Genomic DNA, 26630 nt, shown 5'->3' on the forward strand with positions numbered 1-26630 from the left:
TCTGTAGAGCCAGGATTCAGCCTTTCACAGCACCAGGAAGCTGAGCTCCAAACATATTTTAGGCAGTGCTTGCACTGCTCAGGGACCTTGACTGCAATGTGTACACAGAGAACAACATGCATGTTTGGCATGGCTGTGCAGTAGAGAATATGAAATGGTAGTTTTCTCACTTTTTCAGTGCCTCACAGGACAAGATTTGGTAGTAGATCAGAAATCAGTGCGTGTGTTGGATTTGCTATTTAGTAAGTGCATTCTCCTACTGTATCTTTGTACTTTGACTCCAGGAGTTTTCTTGCAGTAGAGTCAAGTCTGCCCAAACGCGGTTCTGTTGTGCTTTGAATATGGAGCCCTTTCAAGGCTTGATTATAGACCTAGTGGAGTAGAAGCCGACACTGTGTGAATGACAATTCAAAAGTGTCCTTTTCTAGAAGAAGAGAAAGGCAGAAAATGATGAAATAATTCTAGTGATTTGGTTGCAGGCTTCTTATAACTTTGTGTAGCATGGTATTATACACCCTCTTACTGTGTTTCCTACAGGTGAGTTCATTATTGGTCGTGTCATTAAAGCTATGAACAACAGTTGGCATCCAGATTGCTTCCGCTGTGATATCTGCCACGAAGTATTGGCAGATATTGGATTTGTCAAGAATGCTGGCAGGTGGGTCTTCACCCTTCCTTCTATCACTGATCATGGTGACAATGAAATGAAAGCTGTGAGAGATGTAGAGGTTGTGGTTCCTAAAGCTTTCCTGCTGAGATGGACTGACTGAAGTGTCTTTTATGAGAAAAAGGTCTAAGAATGCATCACAAAACTAAGAGTGGATACCTTAAAATATGCACATAAAATATTAACTACTTAGTTACTTCGACACCAGATTTCTTCTCAAGTGTGTGTTTTGTACCTTGAACTGATAGAAATGAGTTTGTTTGATGCTTGATTTGTAACAGGTGCCGGTATTTAACCTGTCTTCTTTTATGTTGTTACAGACATCTCTGCCGTACTTGCCATAACAAGGAAAAAGCCAAAGGCCTGGGAAAGTACATTTGCCAGAAGTGCCATGCCATTATTGACGAACAACCTCTCATTTTCAAAAATGATCCTTATCACCCTGATCATTTCAACTGTGCAAACTGCGGGTAACTTGAGTTCCACAAAAGAAAACAGGAGAATGCTGGTTTTATTTGCTTCACCCATTTATGTTTTAAAGTGGAAAGCAGTACTGTACAGCAGGCAGAAGGGATGAGTTCTGAGTGCCTTGCTACTAGATACGTGTCTGGTTATACACATTTACCTGATCTAGTAAATGTGTATGTTTGGTGGCCCCGCCAGGCAGGGGGGTTGGAGCTACATGATCCTTGAAGTCCCTTCCAACCCACGTCATTCTGTGATTCTGTGGTTATGTCTGGTTGAAATTGTTCAGTTTCTTTATTCGTGCGCTCAATTAATGAATTTTTGAACAGGAAGGAACTTACTGCTGATGCTCGTGAGCTGAAGGGAGAATTATATTGCTTACCCTGCCATGACAAAATGGGTGTCCCCATCTGTGGAGCGTGTAGAAGACCAATTGAAGGACGTGTGGTGAATGCTATGGGCAAACAGTGGCACGTGGAGGTAAACATCAGCTGACGCATTGTCTTTCACAAATGTAAACATTAACATACTTAACTGGAATATCAACAATCAGTTTCCATGGAAGGATTAGGAAAGTATGCAGCAGTGATCAGCAAATGCATCCACTAATCCCATTTTCAACCTTCATATGTCTGATCTTCCACTGAGAAAAGACCTCTGCCTGCAGAGCTAAAGTCAGTAGTCCAAGGAAGCACTGCAAGGTCCTTGTAGAAGAAGATGTCACCAAGTGAGAAGCAGAATACATGGAAAGGCAGTAAAGTTTTATGACAAACTGTTCAAGGAAATGAAATGTTCAAGGCAGTGATCTGAAAGTACAAAACAATAGTTGTAATTCTTGTTTTCAAGATGGCGCAGCGAGCTCAGTAGGGTTTGATCATGTGCAGTATAGGGATTGTCTGTTTGTTTTCTTGAAAAAAACATTATTGACAAGATATATTAAAAAAAAATCCATGATTTCCTTCGTAGCATTTTGTTTGTGCAAAATGTGAAAAGCCATTCCTGGGTCATCGTCATTATGAGAGAAAAGGCTTGGCATATTGTGAGACCCACTATAACCAGGTAAGGTTGCATGTTCTTTAAAATAGGTTTGATTAACGGGGGATGGAAAACTGGGAAGATCCTGTTTTCTTATGATCACCTGTGAGAGTAAAGCTGATCAGTGGGTGTTCCACTGCAGTCAGTTTATATGGGTTTCTCTATAGGTAAGGTTTGCATTTAAAAGAGCAAACTGTATGTAATTCACAAAGGATAGCTGGGCTAATCAGAATCTAGTTGTTCTTCAAGTTTAGCATTGCTTATGTTGAGCTATTTCAAGCTTTTATACGTCTGTAACGTCAGAGCATCCATTTTTCCCCAAGAACATAAAGATGATTTGCCACTCAGGAGCTGTGGTTTAACACAAAGTCTTTGAGTAGTGAGGTCTTCCTTACAGATGCAATTCTAAGATGACCGTGTGTTAAGATACGCTGCATCAAGTAGCTCTTTCAACCAGTTGCTGAAGACTAACAAAGACTAAATTTGTCAGAGGACACCACCTAGTGACCACTTGCCTTTAAATAAGAGGTGTATGGAGTTTTAGCATTTCCCTCCAGACTCCTTTGACTGGGGAGTCCAGCAGCATAATGGATAGACCTTTCTTCTTTGGAAGCCAAATGCAAGGTGTCATGTACATGCCTTTGCTTGGATAAATAAAGGAGGGTTACATTTGGGAGTTGTAAGGCGTCTGCTAATTACAGATGGATCCTTAATTTGTCAGCGATGAAGGGCAGGTGATTGAAATATTGCTGGCATCTCTGCAGACAATAAATGCCAGGACATTATTAGCAATAGTATTGCAGTCACGATAGAGCAAGAACATACACCAGGCAAGAGCTGTGTGTTGAATGGATGTACAGATGTTCAGCTGGATGGTTACTAAAAACAAGTATGTGACTCTTCTTTGCTGAACTTCTAATGTTCAGAATTAGGGAAAAAGCAGAACAAAACCATATTTGTAGAGGGTCAAACAGATGCAAATAAATGTTTTCATCTTTAATATTACAAAGACTTTTTGTGATAAAATGATGCAAGATTGAATTGGAAACCCAAATCAGACTTGCCATCATTCTCCTTTATTTAAACTGAAATAAACAGGACAGCTATTGAAATACAGTTGAGAAATTACTGTCAATAAAATCATTACATTAAAAATTCATTGCTTCTCCTTCCTCTTCAGCTGTTTGGCGATGTATGTTTCCATTGCAATCGTGTGATTGAAGGAGATGGTAAGCAGTTCTCTAGCTGTTTTCTTAATGTTGTGTTTTGATGAAAGTTCTTTGTAAAAGTGGAAGGAATTTTGAATCCCTGACTGCTCCCATTAAACCACAAAGAAGCATTCTCTCTATCAGAAATTAGGATAGATGTGACTAGTTAGAGGCCAAATGGGAAGAAGACCTTACAGCAGGTGTTTCATGATGATGGAAGATCAAACAGGAGCTAAAGAGAACAGCTGGAAACCTTTTAAGTAATAACCAAGGCCAGGGATGCTGGGAGATGCAGAGAAAGCTTTCTGCCCCCACCAGCTTCAAAAAGAATGACCACAGAGGCATCTCCTCAAATGAATTTAGGGATCGTGACGCAGATTTGGAAAAGTATTTAGATACTGAACAGTTTAGGTGGGCTTTGTAAGGGATTTTTTTTAAGTGCCTGCCTTCCATTGTTTCAGTTTGGTTCCTGGAGATATTCACCTATCTGTCACAGGCACCTGTCTTCTGAAAATTGAGATTGATGGTAATTTCACAAAACCAGAAGGGAATCATACCTGGAAGGACTGTCCTCTGAAGGCATAACTGGAAGCATTTTAATTTTGTGGAGGAGAGATTGTTTTGTAGGCCTTTTGGGACTGTCATCAACGATAAAATGCCATAAGGCAAATCATTCCACATGCAGTCATGCCACGTGATTTTGTCCCTAGCTTCACCTGACTGAAGTAAACACATCTTAGCCTCACCTAAGCCAAAGCCATTATCAAAGTGGGAGGAAGCCTCTGGTATATAAAAGGAGCCATAAAGTAGTTCATAGTCATGTAAATATAGGGTGAGACCTACATTCCATGTGCGCTTTCCCCACACTTTGGGACTGGACTGTACCTGCAGAACGACAATCCAGAAGCGGCATCTTCTTTACTGTGATCCTGAATGAAGAGAACTGGGGCTTGGAGTGAATGAGAATGGTAATGCTAATGATTTACCCTATTTTTTTTTTCCCTTGCTCTAGTTGTGTCTGCCCTGAATAAGGCATGGTGTGTGAACTGTTTCGCTTGTTCAACTTGCAACACTAAGTTAACGCTCAAGTAAGTCAATCTATAGGTGTGATGCCTTCGAAACGTATCAGTGGTTATCTTTCAAATGTGAAATGTTGCTGTAGGTGTAACTGTTACGGTACAAAAGCCCTATGAACAACACTGAGAAATGTGCCTGTACCTTCCTCTTGCTCCATTTACTAATTTACATCTCTTTCAGCTGCCCGTTCCGTTCTTCCTTCAGTTCAGACTTCTTAACTCTTCTCCTTTTTCATCCCTTATTTTTTCTGCCTTTAACTCTGAAGGGATAAGTTTGTTGAAATTGATCTAAAACCTGTCTGCAAACACTGCTATGAGAAAATGCCAGATGAATTTAAGCGACGCCTCGCCAAACGGGAACGCGAAGCGAAGGTGAAAGAGAAAGAGAAGCAGAAAAAGAAAAAGCCCATCTGTTTGTAAACTTTTTTTCTCCTCACCGCCACCTGTGCTCCTTTCTTCTTTGGTCAGTGCTACAGATGCTTTTACTTAATGTTTTTGCATGCGTTCATGGCTGTCACAGCCTAATGTTTTTCAGCAAACTGCCACTTGATATATTGTTATTTTATTATCTTAAGCTTAGTTTGCTTAGCACTACAGCTGAGTTTGAAAGATTTTTTAAGAGTTATAAATAGGGACATAACACACTCAGAGTATTTCACTCACAGTCTGCAATGTATATAAAGTAATTTCATACATACGTACAAAGTGCAGTTGCAGTTGTTTGTCTGTGCACATTAATACAACCTGCATTTTCTCCAGTATCCCATCCACTAAAACTTTGTTTTCTTGCTATGTCGTTTTAGAAATAAATTTGTTGAGTTTGATATGAAGCCTGTCTGCAAAAAGTGCTACGAGAAGTTTCCTCTAGAGCTGAAGAAAAGACTGAAGAAATTAGCTGAAACTGTGGGAAGGAAGTGAAGACTTGGTCTGCTCTCCCTTTTCCTTAGGAAAATGTTACATCTGTTACTTGGGAGGGACTCTGAGGCTGTAATCAGGCAACAGATTACAATGCATGCCTTTCATCTTGAATTCTTCATTCTCTCTCTGAGTACATGTATATACAGATTTGTTGATAAACAGACCGTGCTCCTTTCAACTCACCCTGATAATGCACCAATACAAGCGAGCCATTGTGCACAGTAACCTCTGAGGAATTTTAGATTGAGAAAATATGCTTGTGAGTACCTGCAAAAACACACTGTGCCAACGTGCCCGACGTTAGGGGCATGTAGTGTCAATTATATTAATGAAAATATCAGTGTGCAAATTAAGCATGCATACAAAATTTCCCATGTCCTGGGCAAGAAACCAAACATACCTCATTTTCCAGAAAAAATAATGCTTGGATTTCAAGTCAGATAGTCATAGAATCATAGAATCACAAGGTTGGAAAGGACCTATAAGATCATCTGGTCCAACCGTCCCATCGAGGAGCCTTGTTTAAGGTGGTTTGAAAAGTACCATATTTCTAAATACAGTCACTGTACGAATGACCTACTTCCGATAGTTTGTACTTACACGCTGAATCTTTGTACATCAGACTTAGCATGAAAAATCTATATGAAGTCTAACTCCCACTGCAAGAAACGAGTATACTCAGATCTACTTGAATTTTGCTATATTCCATTCAGAATAACACGTTAACTTTTATATCAGCTTTTGCTTTTTATTTACTTTTTGTGCCTTATTCTGCTGGACCATATGTAACAGTGTTCCACTAAATATATATATATATATATATATATATAGTTTTATTTTTATTTCTTATTTTTGTGCAGAAACTATGTACGAGGTATTCTCAAAAGATAACAAAATTTGCCTTAATTATGCAGGATGCAAGAAGGATTTCATTTCAAGTGTGAATGCCTGAGGTTAAAGTTTAACTTCTAGGCTTCCCTGACTTCTGGAACAGCAATGAAAATGCGTATTTGAGTTAACTGGCAACATTACTTTTACACTGTGAGTGTGAATATATGCAGTTTGATCCTACTAGGATCTGTTTCTTCAGCCATCTTCAAGAACTGTGCCTGCAAATAGTCAGAATTCACTGTAGTATGTTTGTGCTTGTTTTATACTTCTGTACATGAAAATCTGTTTTTCCCTTTTCTGTCAAAAATACCGTTACTTAGAAATTCTCGATGGTACTGTGTTATCAAGTATGCAAACCTTTGTTTTCATATTAGAGACACGATTTTATATAATTACATCGTAGCAAGCAAAGTTTCCTTCCCTGTTTATGGAAAACCAAATGCTTTAAAACATCTTTCCTGTGTCATCAATAAAGGCTATGTTATTAAAACCTTTATCACCTCTCTTTCATGAGTGCTTGAGATGGGTGGAAAAGCATCTAGGCAGCTTTCCTTCGCTATGCTTCTACCTGTGACCATGTATGTAAAACTTTTCTACTGTCCGGACTTAAAGGAGACATATGCACTTTAGTTTTAAGGTTTAAAAAAGAAATTGTTGTTTTTATCATAACCAACAGCTTGATTCTGATTGGCTCTGACACCAGGTTTTCTGAAAGAAAATAAGTTGAAGAGGCACATCTTCCTCCCAGATTTTACTCTCTTCTCTTTTCACTGTAATGTTCATCCCAGACTTCCAGTTTACTGCTAGATAGGGTTTGTTGTTTTTTTTACTTCATTATTGTATATGGTTGTTCCATGCAGTAACAGTTCAGAAGTGCGTGGGGACAGGACTAGAGGTAATGGGATGAAAGTACAGCATAGGAAGTTCCGCACGAATGTGCGGAAGAACTTCTTTACAGTGAGGGTGACGGAGCACTGGAACAGGCTGCCCAGGGAGGTGGTGGAGTCTCCTTCTCTGGAGATATTCAAGACCCGCCTGGACGCCTACCTGTGTGACGTGGTGTAGGGAACCTGCTTTGGCAGGGGGGTTGGACTCGATGATCTCTAGAGGTCCCTTCCAACCCCTACAATTCTGTGATTCTGTGAGTAGCAGAATGCAGCCATTGCTGTGTTCATGACTGGAAGATTCCCCCCCCAAAAAAGTGTACATAAAAAGCAAAATAGTAACACTGTTGAGATTTTGGACCGTGCCATGGATCACTCAGCAGCTGTCTTTGGAGTAAACTATCATTGAAGTAATAACCATGGTTATTGTCATCCAAGAGCATTAACTAAAAGAAGAGCAAAACAGGGCCAAGGAGTGAGCTAGCAATTAGGCAGCCTGGACAATTACAGGTTTGTCGTTGAAGCTCACTTCCTGGCCTGTCAGTACTATAAATATTTCACATAGATGTAGATGCTTTGAGGCTGATTTTATTACAGAATCACAGAATTATCAAGGATGGAAAAGACCTATAAGATCATCTAGTCCAACCATTACCAATACTTCCTGTCTAAATCATATTCTTCAACACAACATCCAAACGTGTCTTGAACACTCCCATGGTCGGTGACTCCACCACCTCCCTGGGCAGTGCATTCCAATGCCTGACTACCCTTTCCGAGAAGTAATACTTCCTAATGTCCAGCCTGAATCTCCCCTGGCACAGCTTAAAACCATTCCCTCTAGTTCTATCATCAATTACATGAGAGAAGAGGCCAACCCCCAGCTCACTACAACCTCCCTTCAGGAAGTTATAGAGAGCTATAAGGTCTCCCCTGAGCCTCCTCTTCTCCAGGCTGAACAATCCTAGGTCCTTCAGCCTCGCCTCATAAGGCCTGTGCTCCAGACGCCTCACCAGCTTTGTAGCCCTCCTCTGAACGCGTTCCAGGGCCTCAATGTCCTTCTTGGAAGGGACATTGAGACCCTGGAGCGTGCCCACAGAAGGACAAGGAAGCTGTGAGAAGCAGCTTTGAAATCGAACGGCCCAACGTTCCACAGCTCAACTTCCCGCCGTCCGGTATTCACAAAGCGCATGCGTACGTTCGGCGCCTGCGCCGCCCCGCCCCGCGCTGTGACGTCTGTCGTGTCCGCGTTGGGCAGCGCAGGGCGTTGCGCCGTTTGCGGAGCGGGAACTTGCGTAACGCAGGAGTGTCAGCCTTCCGCCGCTTCCTCTTTCTCCTGTTGAGGCCCAGCGCGGTTACTGACGACGAGTGCCGGCCGGACGGCCGGGCTCGGCGCCATGATACGGCGCACGAAGCCCGAGGTGGAGAGATACGTCGCCTCCGTGCAGGCCGCCGCCTCCTCTCCTAGAGAGGTGAGTGCTGTGAGCCGGCACTGCCGGCGGTGCTTTCGCGGCCTCCCCTGGGCCGCGGTAGGGTCTGCTGCCCTCCCGCCCCATCCCTCCGCGGGGTGCCGGGGCTGAGGGCCGGCTGTGGGCTTTGCTGGTGCCCGGGATGGCTGGTGGGGGCCGGCGGGGCTGGGTGCGCGGGAAACGCGTGTGGGGCTGCCCGGCCGGGCGGCGCTTTGCGGCTTTATCCTAAGGGTGATCTAGTAAATGTGTATGTTTGGTGGCCCTGCTCGGCAGGGGGGGTGGAACTACATGATCCTTGAGGTCCCTTCCAACCCGGGTCATTCTGTGATTCTGTGAGGGGGAGGGGGGGTCGTGGTGTTCCCGCTCCCGGGAGTGAGTCAGAGCTTACTCAGGGGCTCGTGGAGTCGGGTGGGTGGGGAGTGGAAGCCGAGAGAAGCTGCTGGGAGGGATGGAGGGAGGGTGGGCGCGGAGTTGCCTCCTTGGAAACGTGGTTTGCCACAGCTGCGCGCTTCTTAAACCTGATGAGCCCTCGATAGCTTTGGAAGGAGCCCACCAGAGTGGCGAAGTACGGATCGCTCTTGTTCTGTAGGAATAGCTCCCGAGTTTTCAGCCTTCCCTCTGTTGAGGAACCAAGGAACGCGTGTTCGTAAGCTTTTGGATTTCTTTGGTGTGTTGTGTGGTTGTTTTTTCTGCCCCTGTGACAGCATTGTGAAACGTCAGTAATAATTAAGGGAGAGGAGTGTGTAGAAGTGCCGCTCTGCTACACAGGAGGCTCGAATCCTGGGAGTTGGACTCGATGATCTCTAAGGTCCCTTCCAACCCGCACGAGACTGTGATACTGTGTGAGAGGAGGGGAGAAGCAGCTTTGCTCCTGTGTGTTAGTAAGTGGGCAGACAGGTGATGCCCTGATATCTGGCAAATGGTGTGCAGGTCATAGTGAGCCGACTGATGCGGTTCATATGGGCAGTTTAATCTGGAAAGGTCCCTCTCTGCTGTTCCAAATTGGTTTTATTGCAGACATGGAGTATCGAGCAGTGTGTTGTACAGTGTGAATGCACACCACGATGCAGCAGGGCCTTTATGTGAGTGTAAGGCCTGCGTGCCTCCTCATTTTGACCTTCTCCAACCGCAGTGGAGTTGTCCTGTCACTTTGTTCAGTTGGCTTTGATGTTGTTTAGGCTACACAATGTTGACTGTATCACTGCCAAATTCGGAGATAGTCTTCAGCAGTGTTGGTATCCCTGTGGGGCTCAGCAGAAAAATATTCCCTCTCCTTTTGCTGTGCTCAAGGCCAACTGCTGTGGGTTTGTTTTCAGCTTTTCAGTGATGCTTATGGCTGGCTGTATAGTGCAGTCAATGATGGAAGTAGTTGTGTTGGTTTTGAGGAGGAGGGTTGTACAAGGCTGGAATAATTATTTTGAAGCTTCTTTCCAACCTCATTTACAAGGAGATATCAAACATGATTCTGGTCTGGTGCATGTCATTGTATCCATGTTTTACTTCACAACGCGGACTGAAAAATAGGGAGACCTGCATTCTTTGGAATTCAGTTGTAGAAATTATCAGGAATTGCTTCAGGGTGGGAAGAGGATTGGAGACTAAATTGAAGTGTATTTAGATTGTAGGAACTTGTTTCACATTTGGAGTCATAGATGTAATAATTAGTTCCAGTATTCCCAATTCTCAAACAGAATTTACTTCGGGAGTGACGCTTGGAGCCCAGATTTTAGATCTCTGTCGCTTTGTTCAGTTTTTGCTCATGACTTCCTAGTTCTCCAGCTCATTCACATGGGTAAAAATATTTCTTCAGTGCAGTAATTCAGTTCTGATGTTATCAGTCCAAGTTAACTTGAACTTGAGCACTCTGTGAGTAAAAGGTGAAAAAGCACTCTGTGAGTAAAAGGTGAAACACACCTCTCCAAAGGTATCGACTGAAGGGTAGAACAAGGAAATAAAAGTGAAGATTATAAAAGCCAATAGGCAAAACAGAGGGCAGGGCAGGCAGGAGATGACGGTGACAGAAGCATGAACAGGAGGAGCTGGCATTTATTTTCTTGTGTAACGTAGGTATATTACAGGAAAAAAAAGCTTCAATGTAGACAACCCCATTCTTCTCTCTTAGGTCAGAAGTGTTTATGAAATGTAACAAGTAGCTGACAATTACTTCAGAAGTGCTGTATATCTAAAATGTACCTGTCATATTTTCTTTCCTTCAGAGATCGTTGAAAGGATTCCTTTTTGCTAAGCTGTATTTTGAAATAAAAGAATATGAACTTGCTAAAAGGTAATAAATGTTCTGTATGTTGTTCTGTTCTTTAATGTGTAATAGAAAAGCTGAATGATGTAGAGTGGAGAAATGAAGGTTGTTATCGTGCTGTTTTAAGGCAGCAGTAAATGGAAGAATTTGGTGCCACTTAAATCCTCCTAAAACACCAACGTAAAGATGGGTACTTACATGGTGCTGTAAAAAACCAATATGGTTGGAATGTCTTTTATGCCACTGTATTATGTACTTCTTACAGTTCCTGTGAGCTGCTGCTTTATTTACTAAAGGCCAGTACTTGCAGGCAAATATGTAGCATCTGTACCTGTAGAAATAATGTTCCTTACTTGAGGGTCTAGATCAAGCACCCAGAACTAAATATGACTAGGTGTCCTGTATGGCAGAACAGGTAGAAGTGCCGCTCTGCTACACAGGAGGCTCAAATCCCGGGGGTTGGACTCAATGATCTCTAAGGTCCCTTCCAACCCGCACGAGACTGTGATACTGTGTGTGATGGCAGATTAAATTCCCACGTTAGCTGCAGGGTGTGGGGGGGACTTGTATTACTGAGAAATACTGACCCTTCTGTTTTGTGTTCTTCTGTTTACTCTGTAGATATATTTCTATTTATCTCAGTGTCCAAGAGAGAGATCCCAAAGCTCACAGGTTTCTGGGACAGATCTATGAAGCTCAGGATAACATAGAAAAAGCTTTTGGGTGTTACAAGGTAAGCACTTCACTCACCTCCCTGATGTCCTGCTTTATTCCTTCATAAATGGACTTGGTCTTTGTGCTGCCTGCTCTGATATCCTTTGGACTAGGAATCTGTAACCCCTGTACAATTTTTGTTTGTTTTCTCAGAGGTAGAGTGAACAGGGCAAGCGTATAAATGCAAAATTCACAGTCATTATTCAGGCTTTGGGGAGGGAGAGGGTGTGCCCAAAAGTCTTGTTCCCAGCACAGTGTAGTACTATCTGTCTTTGTGACTCAATTCTGTTTTTCAGAAATCTCTATATTAGGTTAAACTAGAGATCCTCCCAGTCCAGCTGTCTGAGTAGAGCAGCAGCTGGTGGTAGAGGCAGAGGAGCTGGTTTTGGCGTTATTTCTCTTGCAGTGTTCAGAATGCCAGCAGTTGTCTGGGTGTTACAAACTAATGTAAGCCTTCCACAAGGGAGGCTTTTCTTAAAGTAGTGAGAAAGTGCTTATTGATGGTTCTGATTTGTCTCGCTGGCTCTGTTTAGTGGGGGACGTATTTTCTTTCTTGTTCTATATGGATTGCAAGATCAAGTTACTAGTAACCTTTTTTCTTGGGTGTGTGCATGGGGAAAACCAGCGTTCTGTTGAGCTGAATCCCATCCAGAAAGACCTTGTACTGAAGATTGCAGAGTTGCTATGCAATAACGACATCACTGATGGAAGAGCCAAGTACTGGGTTGAGAAAGCTGCCAGGCTCTTCCCTGGGAATCCTGCTGCTTACAGATTGAAGGTAAATTCTAACTTCTATTCTCTGTTCTGTGCCTAAAAGCAACTTTAGTTTCTTTAAGTGATGGAGAAGCCATCACTTAATAGTATCCAAGAGGTCAAGATGAGATAGGTTAAGTATTGCCTCTGTGATGCGACTACACTGCTTTCTAGGTTTGCCTTATTTGAGTTAAAAACTGTAGAATGTAGGAGATGCTGTGATTCCCAAACACTGTGTATACAAATGCTTTCAGTCATACAATCTCACTTTTGTACAGGTTTTAGTTTCCTGTAGCACAACAGCAATGATATTGAAGTCTTGAGGCTTGTGCTTTGGGGTTTTGTGTGGTGGTTGGTGGGTTTTTTGTGTGTTTTTCTTTTTGTTTTTTAGTTTTTAGACAAGCTGTTCTGTATCAAGGTGTGCCATCTTTGAGCCAAATGGTTTCACAGTCTTAACTCAGCATCTACAAGATGCAAACTCCAGAGTTTTGGTTTTTTTTCTCACTTGTAAAGTACTTGTTAAACTCCCTGTAGCACCCAACAGCTTTTCAGAGTAGTTTGGGTAATGTACTCTGTAGTGGCAGTGAGAAAGCAGGTAATGTAGTTGCTGAAGAGGCTCTCATGGAAAATGAAATATTAACACATTGCCTTCCTATTTGATAGGAGCAGTTACTGGAGCATAAAGGTGAAGATGGATGGAATCAGCTCTTTGATATGATTCAAACAGAACTCTATGCGAGACCAGACGATATCTACCTTAACATCAGACTGGTTGCTCTCTACCGTTCAAATAATAGATTAAGAGATGCTGTGCTTCATTGTCAGGAGGCGGAGAAAAAAATACCTTTAGACTCAAGCTTGGAATGGTGTTCATGTGTCATAAAGACATTGGAGGTATTTAATCATATTTTGATCTGTCATAATCTTCCATAACCTTGAAACTGATGTTATTCTCTGAGTATGGTTACAGTGGCAGCTAATTCTCAAGTGACTTAACTCCTTCAAATGTAATGTCTGCTGAAACCAATTATTTACTTGGGTGTAGAGCAAATAAAGGTGATGACAAAACCTTTATTTGAGAAATAGGTGCTGTAGGAAGAGCTATTAAAGAGAAATTAACTCACAACTCCCAGTAACCATTTGGAAAAAGGGGCAAACTGAGGAATGCAGCCTTCTCCTGTTCATAATCTTGTGCCACGGGAGAAAGGCAGGGGAGGGGGAACCCACGCAGACTCAGGCTGCACACATGCTCCCGGAAGCACCACTGGGACAAAGGGTGGCTGTATCCCACCTCCTGCTCCAGGCTCTCACGTGCTCACGTGTTGGTTCAACCTGTGAGCTTGGAGTTCCATTACACTTGGGATTTTCTTAAACCTTATAGAGTTGTGTAGGTTTAGCTTCAAAATACAAAGTTAGGTACAGCAGCTCTGTCAGGGAGGGAATTGTTCAGACAGATAGTTCCTAGAACTTTGCTGCTGAAGAATATGTTAGTGTCTCATCCGGGAAACTGGATTATGTACTAGTGTGTTCTGGAGAAGCTCTTGCTTTCATAGAAGGATGATAGTTTCTTATTCTCTGGTGAACTTTTTTATTTAGGAATACCTTGAATCAGCACGAGACTTGGAGTCTGATAAAAATAATTGGAGAGCTATCAAGAAAGATCATCTGCTGGCTTATTCTAGCTTGGTTAAAATGACACTTGCTTCTAGAGATGTTCGAGAATGCAGAGAGGCACTTGAAAGGTATTGTTTTAACTTTTCAGTATTATTAAAAAAAGGAAATTGAATATTCTTTCTGGGATACAGAACTTCTAGCAGGCACCATTTTCACTGAGTAGCCATTTTGTGAATGGGAGGGAGGGATTCCTCTGTACTAACCATGAAACAAAAATCTACTCGGCTTGATCCCCAAGCTACAAGCTTCAGTGAAGACTCAGTGATACTCTGTGCCAGTTATCTTCTTTCACTTCAGCATGAGGATGTTGTGCTTTACTTCAGTTAATTTACATTTCTCAGACACTTGTGGATGGGCTTTGTCCTGGTGAAGTTAATACAACATACTAAAATATCTAAGATTGTTAGGTGTATACTATAAGTGGGAGATAGGAAGCCACCTGCATTCTTCTTGTGGGAAAACAGCTAATCCAGCTGACTTCAAGGTTTGTTGTCTGTGCCACAGCTGGAGTAGTACAAAACTATGTTTGTAGCCAATTAATTGAAGATCTGTGTTCATTTATTTCCCTTACTTTTATTTTCATACTGAGTTTTATTGATTTCACTTCAATAAACAGAGTTCAGAGCTCTGGGAGCTCAAGGCCATTGTCCTGCTCCCTTGTGCAATTCAGGGTTAAGCTACAGAAATGGCAGTAGCAGTTGAATGATGAAGTTACTTCATTCACGGCTAAATAACACTGACCTGAAGCACGCGATAGCTTTTACCAGGACTTAGCTGAAGATGAATCTTTTCTATATTCTAGTTTTGATCACGTGCTTCACTCTGTGAAGCCGTATGTGAATGGACCTGATGAGCTGTCTCGTACCTTCCTTGAAATGAAAGGACACTTCTACATGCATGCTGGAACTTTCCTGCTGAAAATGGCCCAGAACAATGAAGCACAATGGAGAGATGCATGTGAACTCGCAGCATTGTGTTATTTGAAAAGTTTCTACGTAAGTCACTGTTCGGTTTGTGCCTGTAGTTATTGCAGTTCTTGAACATTCTCACTGTACACACACTGCATACCTGTATTCCAAAAATTATCTGCTGTTTTTAAGGCTCTCTCCTCACCACATCTTATTCTTTCTCAGTTCTTTAGATTTCATCTGGTTTGAAGAAAATATCAACTGTTTCACTTGTCAGACATAAAGTTAACCCTTAAAGGCTAATGAGTGTATTTCCTAAAGGCTGTTGACTTTTCTGCAGTGCAGCTAAAATAACTAATATTAAGATTATTGGTATGGGTGGGAGGGGAATGACTTGAGTAGCTCTCACATACTTATTGCATAGACAACAGAGCTTGATCAATCTTTAATCTTTGCTTAATGAAATAAAACCTGTTTTCAGTTTTGAACAACTGCTTGCATTCAAAGATTACTTTCTCTTGTGTGCTCTGAAAGCTATTTGCAGTTGTTACAATTACTCACCTTGTGTCTTTTTCAGGGAAGAAAGAAGCTGTAACCATTCTTTTCTTTCTTTGCCAGATTCCTAAACCAAAGTTGAAGCTAATAAAAGGAGATCCTACTGGACAAGATATGCTGGAAATGTTGGCCTGTGACCGAAAAAGCCAGTCTGGTAATAAAAATTACTCATTATAAGTGTTCCGTAGTTCTGTTTTAATCTTATGTATAGCTAATTTCAGCGTTAATGGCTTGTTAAAGAACATGTTTGGTGTCTTGGAATATGCTATAAAACTTTCTGGTTTTTGGCTGCATATGAAATGCAAAACAGAAGTTTGATCCTGACGTGTAATGGGCTTTTTCTTTTTATCTCCATGACATTTAAGATATAATGAATCCTAGACTGCTGGTTTATGCCAACTAATATACTATTTGTAAGCACTGCTAGTCCCACATGTAGAAGAAAATATTGCTCTTCTCTTGTCGTTTTTGTTCCCTTTTTTTGTTCCAACAGGATTGCTGCTTTTTTTTTTGTTACTATTACTTTTGTAAAGCTTTGGCAGTCTTTTTCAGTCTGCACTTTTCTATGGGCTCTAGGTGAAAACAAAGAGAACACCAGGCATCAGGTTGAATTGTTCCTGAACAGATGAGACTGACAGCTACTTATTTTGAAGGCAATTGCGGTGCCCTTATAATAAAAATATGTAATTCTGGAGAGCTGGATTTAAAAATGCCTTGAGACTGCTGTCAGCCCATATGCTATACTGACTTAATTATAGGGAGAGTGTAACTTACGATATTTACAAATTTCTAAGGGGAAATCTTGATTCCCAGTCTAAAGTAGCAAGAATGACCCATTGCATCAAATATTGATGTCCTTGATTAAGTTGATTGTTCTTACATGAAATTACATTTTTCTAGGTCATATGCTGTTGAACTTAAGCCATGGCAAGGAAGACTTCTTGAAAGAGATTGTGGAATCTTTTGCAAACAAAAGTGGCTTATTTACATTGTTTGAAAGCCTCTTTGGGAGTGGAGCTTGTAGAGAGAGATCTTTCCTCAGCACAGATGATATGGGAGATGTCAGTACACAAGCACCAGTGCAAGGAGAACTTATTAAATACGATATTGGTAAGAGTGGTTGCTTAAACTCAATGTAATTGTGACTCTGTTTTAGAGGTTCTTCTACAAATGCTTCAGTTGCAACAAAAGACAAGTGTCTGTAATAGCTGCTCATCATTGTTCTTATCAGCGAGTGATTTGCAAGAAGTTTCACTTTCAGCTGTAGCTGAGAGGCAGTGTCATCATGCCAGGTTCTGAAGAATTTCTCACATGCTTCCTGCTTCCACACTGTTGTCTTCTGGTGTGTTCTGATTCATTTCCAGTTGAAGCTGGTTTAGCTTTTCATGTTTGTACTCTAGTAAGTGCTAATAAGGCACATACTTATTTATGTGTAATCTGTGAATACAGGTTAAAAGCATAAAAATGAAATAATTTCAGGATGAGTTGTGAACTAATGAGATCTTTCCATTTTTAAGCTTAACTTGATGATGAAGGCTGGCTTTGAAGTTGAGTGTAGAAAGAGTAGGGCACAAGTAGCCTTCTGCTTAGCTGTTAGAAAAATGTGTAGACTGTCCAATCTAAAACTACCGATCAGGGTGCAAAGCAATATGACTTATGGCCCTTTCTCTTTTTAAATATATGTGTATTTTATATATACAATGAAAGTTTATGCTAGTATGGCCTCTCTGAAGAAGTTTGTTCATAATGTTTTAAAATATGTAATACAATATTTAAAAAATGGTTTGTGCCTATTGCTCATAGGCTAAAGTTTTTCTCTGTTAGAGAAGTATGATATCTCTGTTTTTCACTTTGACAAAAGAAAGGTGTGCATTTCTATGAAATAGATATTGCTTCAGAAGTTATTTGTATAATATAAATAGGCGCAGAAATCACTTGAAGAATGCTACATCTTACTTGAAAATTCTTAGTTCCAGCTTGTTAGACAGAGGCAAACAGGTGGGAGAAGTTTGCTGGAGAAGTCCTTTGATGGAAGAAATATTCAGAGCTCCTTCTCTTGTAGTGAAACCCATCTTTCAGATACAGGTCTTCTTAAGCAGGAAGCGGATCCTAGCTTCTTACAACTTCTTTTTTTTTAATAGGTGCTGTTCGACTGCACTGTGGTAGTCTCCAGCACCTTGTGTGGCTTGGCCTGCAGTGGAATTCTATGTCAGTGTTATTCCCACTGCGGAAATTATTGAAACAGCTTTTTCACTTGCCCCAAGAAACATCAAGGCTTGAAACAGATGCTCCTGAATCCATTTGCCTGTTGGACCTTGAAGTAAGTAAACTTTCCAAGTTGTTAAATGCAATTAAATGCAGGTTCTTCTGGTACCTAATGTCATCTGTTTGTTTATCTTTACAAAAACAGGTATTTTTACTCGGGATGGTGTTCACTAGCAGCTTACAATTGCAAGAGAAGTTTAATATTCACTATGGTACACATCAGCCTCCTTTCTTACCATTGCTGCTGTGCAAACAGTACTATACTGAGAAGCAAAGAGCTTGGTGGGATGCTGTTCGTACTCTTATGCAGAAAAAAACAACGTAAGGCTTCTTCAGTTGGGAAATACTTCAACTAAACTTCTAGGTGGCTTCTGAATTGATTCCCATAGGTTGAGTAAATCCAATTCCTTTGGTTTAACATACTTTGAATGTTAAAGGTTTGTTGCTGTAGGGGTGTGAGATGCTTTAGAACTTTCTAAAAATGGGTTTTACATTTTATAATACTACATTTGTAAAGAAAAGCAGTTTTAGTCCTAAACTAGCTAGTTATATGCATCAAACAAATGACAAGTGAACATATGAAGAAGAGGGAATACTCATTGAGGAATATTTCTTCTGATATTCAGACCAGACTCGGCGACAAAACTGAAGCTTCTTGTACAGCATGGATTAAGTACTCTGCGAGCCCTGGAGAAACATGGCCTTCAGCCTGCCTTAATTATACACTGGGCAAGAAGCCTGCAAAAAACAGTAAGTTAAGATTATTTGCAACTAAGTACCATCTGTTTTTCTATAATTTTGCAAACTTAACAGACTAAATAAAATCAGATGAGAATGTAGTATTGAGACCTTCTGCTAATTTTGACAGGCTGACTAGAGCAACTATCTTATCTGACAAGTACTCTCTAGCTCACTACTCTCTTAACAGCACAGGTAAAAGTAATATTATTTTCTTTCTGTGTGTTACTTTCTGTAACACTATAGAAAGACCTCCTGAAATATATCACAACTGTCAGGTAAAAATTCTTAAAACTTCTCAAGAAAAAAAACAACAGAGAAGAAAAAGTATGGATAACATTTTATTGGAATTTTCTGCGATAGTTCGATTTTTCTCTTCTTCTACAGGGCATTAGTCTTAACTCCTTCTATGACCAGAAAGAATACATTGGAAGAAGTGTCTACTATTGGAAGAAAATTTTGCCTAGTTTGAAAACTATCAAAAAGCACAAAAGTATCCCTGAACCTACTGATCCTCTCTTCAAACATTTCCATAGTATGGATATTCAGGTACAGATTGATTATTCAGAGATGAGAGTAAGAGGGATTGTATATCACAAGCTTACATGTGAATTGTTTGGTTTTTTTGTGTGTTTTGTGTTGATGGTTTTTTGGTGGTTTTTTTTGTTATTGTACAACTAATGCAGTAAGACTGCTAATGCTGAGATTCAGTGGTATCTTTCTGCTGACCTTTTCTTAGTTTTGAAATTATCTGATTGGAAGACACTGAACTCTGTTAGTACCAGCTTTCTTGAAAAGCTAATATCATTAACCTTCTCCTATCTGATTACTTACTAGATGTTTGCAGTCACTGACTGTTCCAAGTATCCACATATGTGTTACATGTGACTTATCTTTTGTTTTGGTTGTAGGTCTTTCAGGTTGCAGACTATGAAGAAGAGGCGCATATAGCTTTTGCAATGTTGGATGCGGTTGAAGGCAGAACTGATGATGCTTTATTAGCATTTGAAGCTATTAAGAACGTGGTTTCATACTGGAATCTTGCCATTGTAAGTTTGTAAATTGCATTACCTCAAAATGCTTTTCTTTTACTTGTGTTCTGACCGATTCTTATCAACCAATATACTGTTGCTTAGCTTTGCCAAAGAAAGGCAGAGGAGATTGAGAATGATGATATGTTGCCAGAAGAACAAGAAGAACACAAAACCTATCTTCTTAAAAGAAAACATTACCTGATGAAGATCATTGATGAAAGCTCCTCTGATCCATCAGTAGCTGACAAAGTAAGTAATTCCTGCTTAACAGCTTGTTTTGAGAGGTGGAGTGGCTGCAAAATGAAACAATTTGCTTTCAAGTCAGTCTTTTTAAAACAGACTTTGCTTTGTGGCAAGTCAAACTTATTGTTTTCCCTCAGGACATATAACTGGCTGTACACCGTTAAGATGATATATCCTGGGGAGCTTCTGTGAAGATATCAGATTATGAAATGTTTTTGACTCTGTAGATGACAGCTTTTGTGTAAACAAATGGCTTTTGCTCACTGTCTTCTTAGTGAGGTTGATAGTTTCCAAGTAGAATTAATGCCTGTGTGAATTATCCTCTTACATGAATTTTAACAGATGTAGGGCTTTCCTGGGGGGAAAAGGAGCAACAAAAAAAACCTCCTAAAATTTCTGTAAGGAAAGCCTTGTGAACTATTCAGCCATAGATCAGAACACAGTCTCTTGCTCTGAGGAAGAGCTGCTATCATGACTTGCATTTCAAATAAATTTCTAGTTGCCAGTATCTGTTGAAACTGTGACGGAAATGCTGAATGCAGTGATCCAGGAGCTTGGAGAGAATGAGGAAGAGGAAAGTTTTGCCTCCGGAAATATCTCACAAGCTGCAGATCTGGAAGTAAAACATCCAACTCCATCACCGAAAAAGTTATCTTTTTCACCAACTAATGCCTACAAGGTATGTTAGCCAGTTACACTTTTTGGGACGTGTTACGTTTGAATAAAAAACTCAAGTTCAATTAGTTTTTTTTCTTTCCAGTTTTCTCCTAAGACTCTCCCTCAATGGGCAGAAGATCACAAGTCCTTACTTCAAATGTTGTGTCAGCAAGTGGAAGCTTTAAAGGTAAACAACTTCTGTCACTATATGCAGGACAGTTGATCTCTTTGTTCTGGTAACTGCTTTGTAACCCTACCATTGAACTAACCTTCACTTACTGGACTACAACTTAACTCAGTGAAGGTTACTGCTGTAAGCATTTGCTTAAATTAAGTATAAAACTGTATTGCCTACAAACTTTGATTTGTTACTCAGTTATAGGAGGTAGTCCTAAGGACTGTGTGTGCAGGAAGTTCTGTTTTCTTCAGCTTAGCTGTTGTCCTCTCGGTTCTGTTTTTTTTATTTCTAGCTTCAGGGAACAGTCTCAGTTTTGTACAGCGTGGGGTCTTTTTTTTTCTTCTTTTTCTCTGACTTTGAGCATGCTTTTAAATAACAAAGGAGTGCAGGGATCATTCCTTAAGTTTTCTTCAAGTATCTGTGTAGTATGTTTACGTTCTCTTAACTGAAACACTATCTTTAATAGAATGAAATGCAAGAAATGAAACTTAATAGTTCCAATGTAAGTGTGTCATCTCATCGGTGGCCTACTGAAAGCTATGGAACAGATACTATGTCAGATGGTTATCAGAGAGCACAAAATCTTCATGAAGCTCCTTTAACAGGTAAGTTGATGCTAAATTTTTAATTAAACACTTAGCTAAATGGAGTAAAACTTCTTAAATCCTTTTGACAGTGTTCTGAGATGAATGAGTAAAATTGGTCCCTGGGGAAACTTCATTCAAGTCAGTAACAGAAACTGGATATAAACTCTTGGTGTTCCTTTTCAGTTGCTACCACTGGCCCATCTGTTTACTATAGCCAGTCACCTGCTTATAACTCACAGTATCTTCTGAGAACTGCTGCAACCAATGTAACACCAACAAAGGTGAGGACAAATGTTTCTGCTCAAGCCTTTTCTATTAATGTATTGAAAACACCTGGTTTTGATTTTGTGTGTGGTTGGATATCACTGTAGTTCCCTAGATAGCATTTACTAAACTTGAGGTCTTCTGGAGACAGGCAGAAAGATCCATTATTGGTTAATCTTTGAGATATGGGGTTTGGAAGAAACAGCCAGCAAAACACGTTCATAAGGTGCTAATGTATGTCCACTGCTTGGTGTCAGTGATGTTCTTTTCCCCAAAATAGTATGGGGACGTGGTGGTTTTGACTTTTTTTTTCAATATTAAAGAAAAATGAGTCAGTTCATCTTATGCTTCTCCAGTCCTTGTTTTCGGATACCATTCAAGATTTGGACAAGTGATTAGAGTTGAAATCTAATTTGAAATTATACCTTGTTATTAAGAGTACGTGTTGCATGAGCTTTAGTGCCCTAAGACCATGTTCTCCTTTTCCACAATGAAATAATTGTTTTTTTTCTTTAGGCACCTGTCTATGGCATGAACAGACTTGCACCTCAGCAACATATATATGCTTATCAACAACCAATCCACACGCCACCTCTGCAAAACACTTCTGCCTGTGTGTTTCCTCAAGACATCTATGGTACACCTTTGCGTTTTGAGGCTCCTGCTGCTGGAATCATTTCTCCTCGTGGAGGTGATGATTACTACAACTATGGGGTTCCACAGGCGAGCACAAATCCACCACTACCCGAACCAGGCTATTTCACGAAACCATCAGTTGCATCCACAACTTTAAAACCTGCAGAATCCAAAGTGGTAGAATTTTCAAAAGCTAAATTTGGGCAGCCGGGGCCAGCTGAGGGATCAAAGCCACCTCAGCCAACACCCTTTAAATTCAACACTAACTTCAAATCTAATGATGGAGACTTTACCTTTTCTTCTCCTCTAGCTGCCACACAGCCTGCTAATGGAGCTTTTAATAGCAGTGAACGCCTTTTGAAGCTTTTAACATCAGACAAACCTTTACCAGATGAGCGATGCATTGATCAAAAAGGAGTTAACAGTCATGCAAATGGCCAAAGAAATGTCTTCAGTTTCAGTAATAAACATACTTCAGGTGTCTCCTTTACAGAAAGCATAGGACAAAACGTGCATAAAAACCCAGCTTTTGAAAAGAGTGATATGTTTAACTTCCAGGAGCCAAGCAAGCAGTTATTTGTAACTTCAAATTCTGATTTGGCCAATAGAAGTCATGAAACAGAGGGAGGAAGCACCCATGGTGGAGATGAGGATGATGATGGACCTCATTTTGATCCTGTGGTGCCACTCCCTGACAAGATTGAAGTAAAGACAGGCGAGGAAGATGAAGAAGAGTTCTTCTGCAACAGAGCTAAACTCTTCCGATTTGATGCAGAATCTAAAGAATGGAAAGAAAGAGGTATTGGAAACGTGAAAATACTGAAACATAAAGTATCCGGCAAATTCCGTCTCTTGATGAGAAGGGACCAAGTACTAAAAATCTGTGCAAATCACTACATAAATACTGATATGAAATTAGCTCCAAATGCTGGATCAGATAGGTCATTTGTATGGCATGCTTTAGATTATGCAGATGAGCTGCCAAAGCCAGAACAGCTTGCAATTCGTTTTAAAACACCAGAGGAAGCAATGCTTTTCAAAAGTAAGTTTGAGGAGTGTCAGAATACTTTAAAAACCTCGGGATCTAGTACTGATGCATCCATGACTCCAAGCACTGGAACTGCTAAAGAGACAACAACTCAAGATAACCAGGAGTCTAGCGGGTCAACATTAGGGATCTTGAACTCTGTATTTCGGTTCTCAAAAGACAGCGTGACCAGTGAATCTGATAGCAAAGGTAGTTTTACATCAACTTCAACTGCCCCTACCACTTTTTCATTTGGAAAGGAAGCCATACAAACCTATTCCTCTGGTGGGTTTGGACAGTCTCCCTTAAAGAAGAATCAGTGGGAGTGTAAAGTATGTTTAGTTTGGAACGAAGGAACTGTGAAGAACTGTGTCTCGTGCCAAAGCCCAAATCCAGATGCGTGGGAAACACGTGGCATCCCAGTAAGTGAATCTGCTGCAAGTTTCAAAGCTGGCAGTAGTGCCACTCAGGACAAATTGGGATCTGCCTTTGCTAAAAAGGAAGGTCAGTGGGACTGTAACGTCTGTTTAGTAAGAAATGAATCCACAGCCTCAAAATGCATTGCCTGCCAGAATCCAAGCAAAACTAATTCAGAAGTATCTCTTCAACAATTTTCCTTTAAACTTGAAAGACTAGATGCTCCAAAGACCACACAGAATGACTTGGGGACTGCTTTTTCTCTGAAAGGTCAGTGGAACTGCTCCGTATGCCTCGTCCAGAATGAAGCAACTGATGAAAACTGTCGTTCTTGTCAGAGTCCTAAATCTCAGAGTCAACCAAATGTGCCAGTATCTGCTGTTCAGACGCCTCCTGCTCCCAGCTTTGGTTCTGCTACTGATGCAAGTAAACCACAGAAAAATACGTTTGCTGAGCTTTTTGCCAAGAAGGAAGGACAGTGGGATTGTGATACTTGTCTTGTAAGGAACGAAGGCTCCTCACTGGCTTGTGTAGCTTGTCAAACACCAAATCCATCTAGTAAGTCCACCAGTGATGCTTCATTGTTTACTTCTGATTTGAAAAGTAAATCGTCTGAACCTGCTGGAGGACAGATGGGAACGGGTTTTAAGTGTGAATTCTTAGCAAAAAGCTTTAAGTTTGGTCATGCTGATCAAGGGAAAACACCAGCATTTGCATTTCAGAATCTTGCAGATGCAGAAGCAAAGCCTGCAAAAGAAGGATTTAACTTTTCAATGTTGATGCCTCCAGGTGGATTTAAGTTTGGCATACAGGAACCCAATAAAAATACCACTAACAAAGATGATCCACCCAAAGAGTGTACAACAGACTTGAAAAGCATTGATGAAAAGGACAAAAATGAACTGCCTTCAGGTAGTGGAGTTACACTCCAATCTCAAGAAACAGCAGACAAAGACAAGGGTGAGTTTACTTTTGGCCAGAACAGTAGTAGTACTTTTACTTTTGCTGATCTTGCAAAAAGTACCCCCAGTGCAGGCTTTCAGTTTGGCAAAAAAGACCCTAACTTTGAAGGCTTCTCAGGTGCGGGTGAACAGTTGTTTTCTTCAAAAGCTTCTAAAACTGGTCACAAAGCAAGCACCTCTACTGATTTTGGTGAGAAGGATGATGATGTGTACAAGACTGAAGACAGTGATGACATCCATTTTGAACCAATAGTTCAGATGCCTGAGAAGGTAGAACCATTTACAGGTGAGGAAGACGAGAAGGTGCTGTACTCCCAAAGAGTAAAGCTGTTCAGGTTTGATCCAGAAACAAGCCAGTGGAAAGAACGTGGGGTGGGCAACCTGAAGATTCTTAAAAATGAAGTTAATGGCAAAGTAAGAATACTAATGCGACGTGAGCAGGTACTGAAGGTATGTGCGAATCACTGGATAACAACAACAATGAACTTGAAACAGCTGTCAGGCTCAGACAAAGCGTGGATGTGGATGGCCAGTGACTTCTCTGATGGTGATGCAAAGCTGGAACAGCTGGCAGCAAAGTTCAAAACACCAGAGCAGGCTGAGGAGTTCAAACAGAAGTTTGAAGAATGTCAGAAGCTACTACTAGATATACCACTGCAGACACCCCATAAACTTGTTGATACAGGCAGGACAGCTCAGCTTATACAGAAAGCAGAAGAAATGAAGACTGGCTTAAAAGACCTCAAAACATTTCTGACAGATGACAAAACTAAACTAGCAGAAGAAGAAAACGTAAACTCTACTTGTGCCGCTGGTACTTCTGACAGCCTTACAAAGCCCAGTGCTGAAGGTACTGGGCCTGCTGTGGAGTGGAGTAACTGTGAATTGCGTGAAGAAGCATTGGATGACAGTTTAAGTAGCTCTGTATACGCATCACCTCTTGCAAGTAGCCCTGTAAGGAAAAATCTGTTTAGATTTGGAGAGTCTACATCAGGCTTTAATTTCAGCTTTAAGTCTGCCTTGAGTCCATCCAAATCTCCTGCTAAGCAGAACCAGAGTGGAACATCTGTGGGCACAGATGAAGATTCTGATCTTACTCAAGAAGAGGAGAGAGATGGGCAGTACTTTGAACCCGTAGTACCTCTGCCTGACCTTGTGGAAGTGACTAGTGGCGAGGAAAATGAGCAAGTTGTCTTCAGTCATAGAGCTAAACTGTATAGATATGATAGAGACACGAATCAGTGGAAGGAGAGAGGTATCGGGGACATCAAGATACTGCAGAACTATGACAGCAAACAAGCGCGTATAGTAATGAGAAGGGATCAGGTACTAAAGCTCTGTGCCAACCACAGAATAACACCAGATATGAACATGCAACAAATGAAAGGATCTGACAGAGCATGGGTGTGGACCGCATGCGATTTTGCAGATGGGGAAAGGAAAGTAGAGCTGCTAGCAGTGCGGTTCAAACTACAGGATGTTGCAGACTCATTTAAGCAAACTTTTGATGAAGCAAAGCAAGCCCAAGAGAAAGGCACATTGATAACACCTCATGTTTCTCGTACAAATACAGCCAAAGAATCTCCTTGTGGTAAGAACGCTGTAGCTGTACTGGAAGAAACTACCAGGGAAAGAACGGACCTCAGCCAAGTTGATGATGCTTCTGATACCACTGTAGAAGCTTCAGAGGTATCAAGTACCTCCGAAACGCCAACAAAAGCAGTGGTTTCCCCTCCAAAGTTTGTTTTTGGATCTGAATCTGTCAAGAGCATTTTCAGTAATGAAAAGTCGAAGACGTTCACATTTGGAAATACTTCAGCCACCGGTTCCCTCTTTGGATTTAGCTTTAATCCTCCGAGAAAAAGCGAAGATGGTATTTCAGCATCTCAGAAAGCAGAGCAGAAAAAAACAGGAGTAGCTGAACCACCCCAAAGCTGTAGTGCACCTCAGAAACCTTTGGACAGCAAAGCATCCAACCTGGGTCCTTCGGCGCAAGATGGGCCCTCAAACTTCTCATTTAAAATTCTGGAAAAAGGTGAGTGTTCATTGATCTGGTAATTGATTGAAGCGTGCAACTTGTTAGTCAGTTTATTAATGCTAGTCATTGTGTTACTGCTTCTGTCTTAAGAATATGTAGTTTCTTTCAGT

The 26630-nt window shown here is 40.9% G+C and overlaps 2 protein-coding genes across 16 annotated transcripts in view; both read left to right on the forward strand.

The window, feature by feature from the left end:
* Nucleotides 1-6753, forward strand: part of LIMS1 (LIM zinc finger domain containing 1) — a 51823-nt gene extending 45070 nt beyond the window's left edge. For 6 of the 12 annotated variants that reach the window (XM_085552210.1, XM_015849714.3, XM_032441976.2 and 3 more), the window contains exons 4-11: nucleotides 538-658; nucleotides 988-1137; nucleotides 1462-1612; nucleotides 2099-2191; nucleotides 3348-3396; nucleotides 4388-4463; nucleotides 4718-4914; nucleotides 5255-6753. In XM_085552210.1, coding sequence (XP_085408336.1) covers nucleotides 538-658; nucleotides 988-1137; nucleotides 1462-1612; nucleotides 2099-2191; nucleotides 3348-3396; nucleotides 4388-4463; nucleotides 4718-4871 — 794 coding nt within the window. In that variant the 3' untranslated portion in view covers nucleotides 4872-4914; nucleotides 5255-6753. The remainder of the gene's footprint in view (nucleotides 1-537; nucleotides 659-987; nucleotides 1138-1461; nucleotides 1613-2098; nucleotides 2192-3347; nucleotides 3397-4387; nucleotides 4464-4717; nucleotides 4915-5254) is intronic. The other 6 variants (XM_085552229.1, XM_085552200.1, XM_085552220.1 and 3 more) reach the window with 1 other exon arrangement.
* Nucleotides 6754-8378: 1625 nt separating this feature from the next.
* Nucleotides 8379-26630, forward strand: part of LOC107306461 (E3 SUMO-protein ligase RanBP2-like) — a 29597-nt gene continuing 11345 nt past the window's right edge. For all 4 annotated transcript variants that reach the window (XM_085552124.1, XM_085552091.1, XM_085552102.1 and 1 more), the window contains exons 1-20: nucleotides 8379-8616; nucleotides 10830-10897; nucleotides 11492-11603; nucleotides 12210-12362; nucleotides 13001-13231; nucleotides 13934-14079; nucleotides 14814-15006; nucleotides 15538-15628; nucleotides 16375-16584; nucleotides 17616-17794; nucleotides 17885-18060; nucleotides 18366-18489; nucleotides 18865-19026; nucleotides 19389-19526; nucleotides 19614-19760; nucleotides 20254-20433; nucleotides 20515-20598; nucleotides 21056-21194; nucleotides 21360-21457; nucleotides 21957-26517. In XM_085552124.1, the coding sequence (XP_085408250.1) occupies nucleotides 8542-8616; nucleotides 10830-10897; nucleotides 11492-11603; nucleotides 12210-12362; nucleotides 13001-13231; nucleotides 13934-14079; nucleotides 14814-15006; nucleotides 15538-15628; nucleotides 16375-16584; nucleotides 17616-17794; nucleotides 17885-18060; nucleotides 18366-18489; nucleotides 18865-19026; nucleotides 19389-19526; nucleotides 19614-19760; nucleotides 20254-20433; nucleotides 20515-20598; nucleotides 21056-21194; nucleotides 21360-21457; nucleotides 21957-26517 (7267 nt within the window). In that variant the 5' untranslated portion in view covers nucleotides 8379-8541. The remainder of the gene's footprint in view (nucleotides 8617-10829; nucleotides 10898-11491; nucleotides 11604-12209; nucleotides 12363-13000; nucleotides 13232-13933; nucleotides 14080-14813; nucleotides 15007-15537; nucleotides 15629-16374; nucleotides 16585-17615; nucleotides 17795-17884; nucleotides 18061-18365; nucleotides 18490-18864; nucleotides 19027-19388; nucleotides 19527-19613; nucleotides 19761-20253; nucleotides 20434-20514; nucleotides 20599-21055; nucleotides 21195-21359; nucleotides 21458-21956; nucleotides 26518-26630) is intronic.

The sequence above is a fragment of the Coturnix japonica genome, chromosome 1 (assembly GCF_054131305.1).
Source record: "Coturnix japonica strain WE chromosome 1, WE-NBRP24, whole genome shotgun sequence".
NCBI classification, from domain to species: Eukaryota; Metazoa; Chordata; class Aves; order Galliformes; family Phasianidae; genus Coturnix; species Coturnix japonica.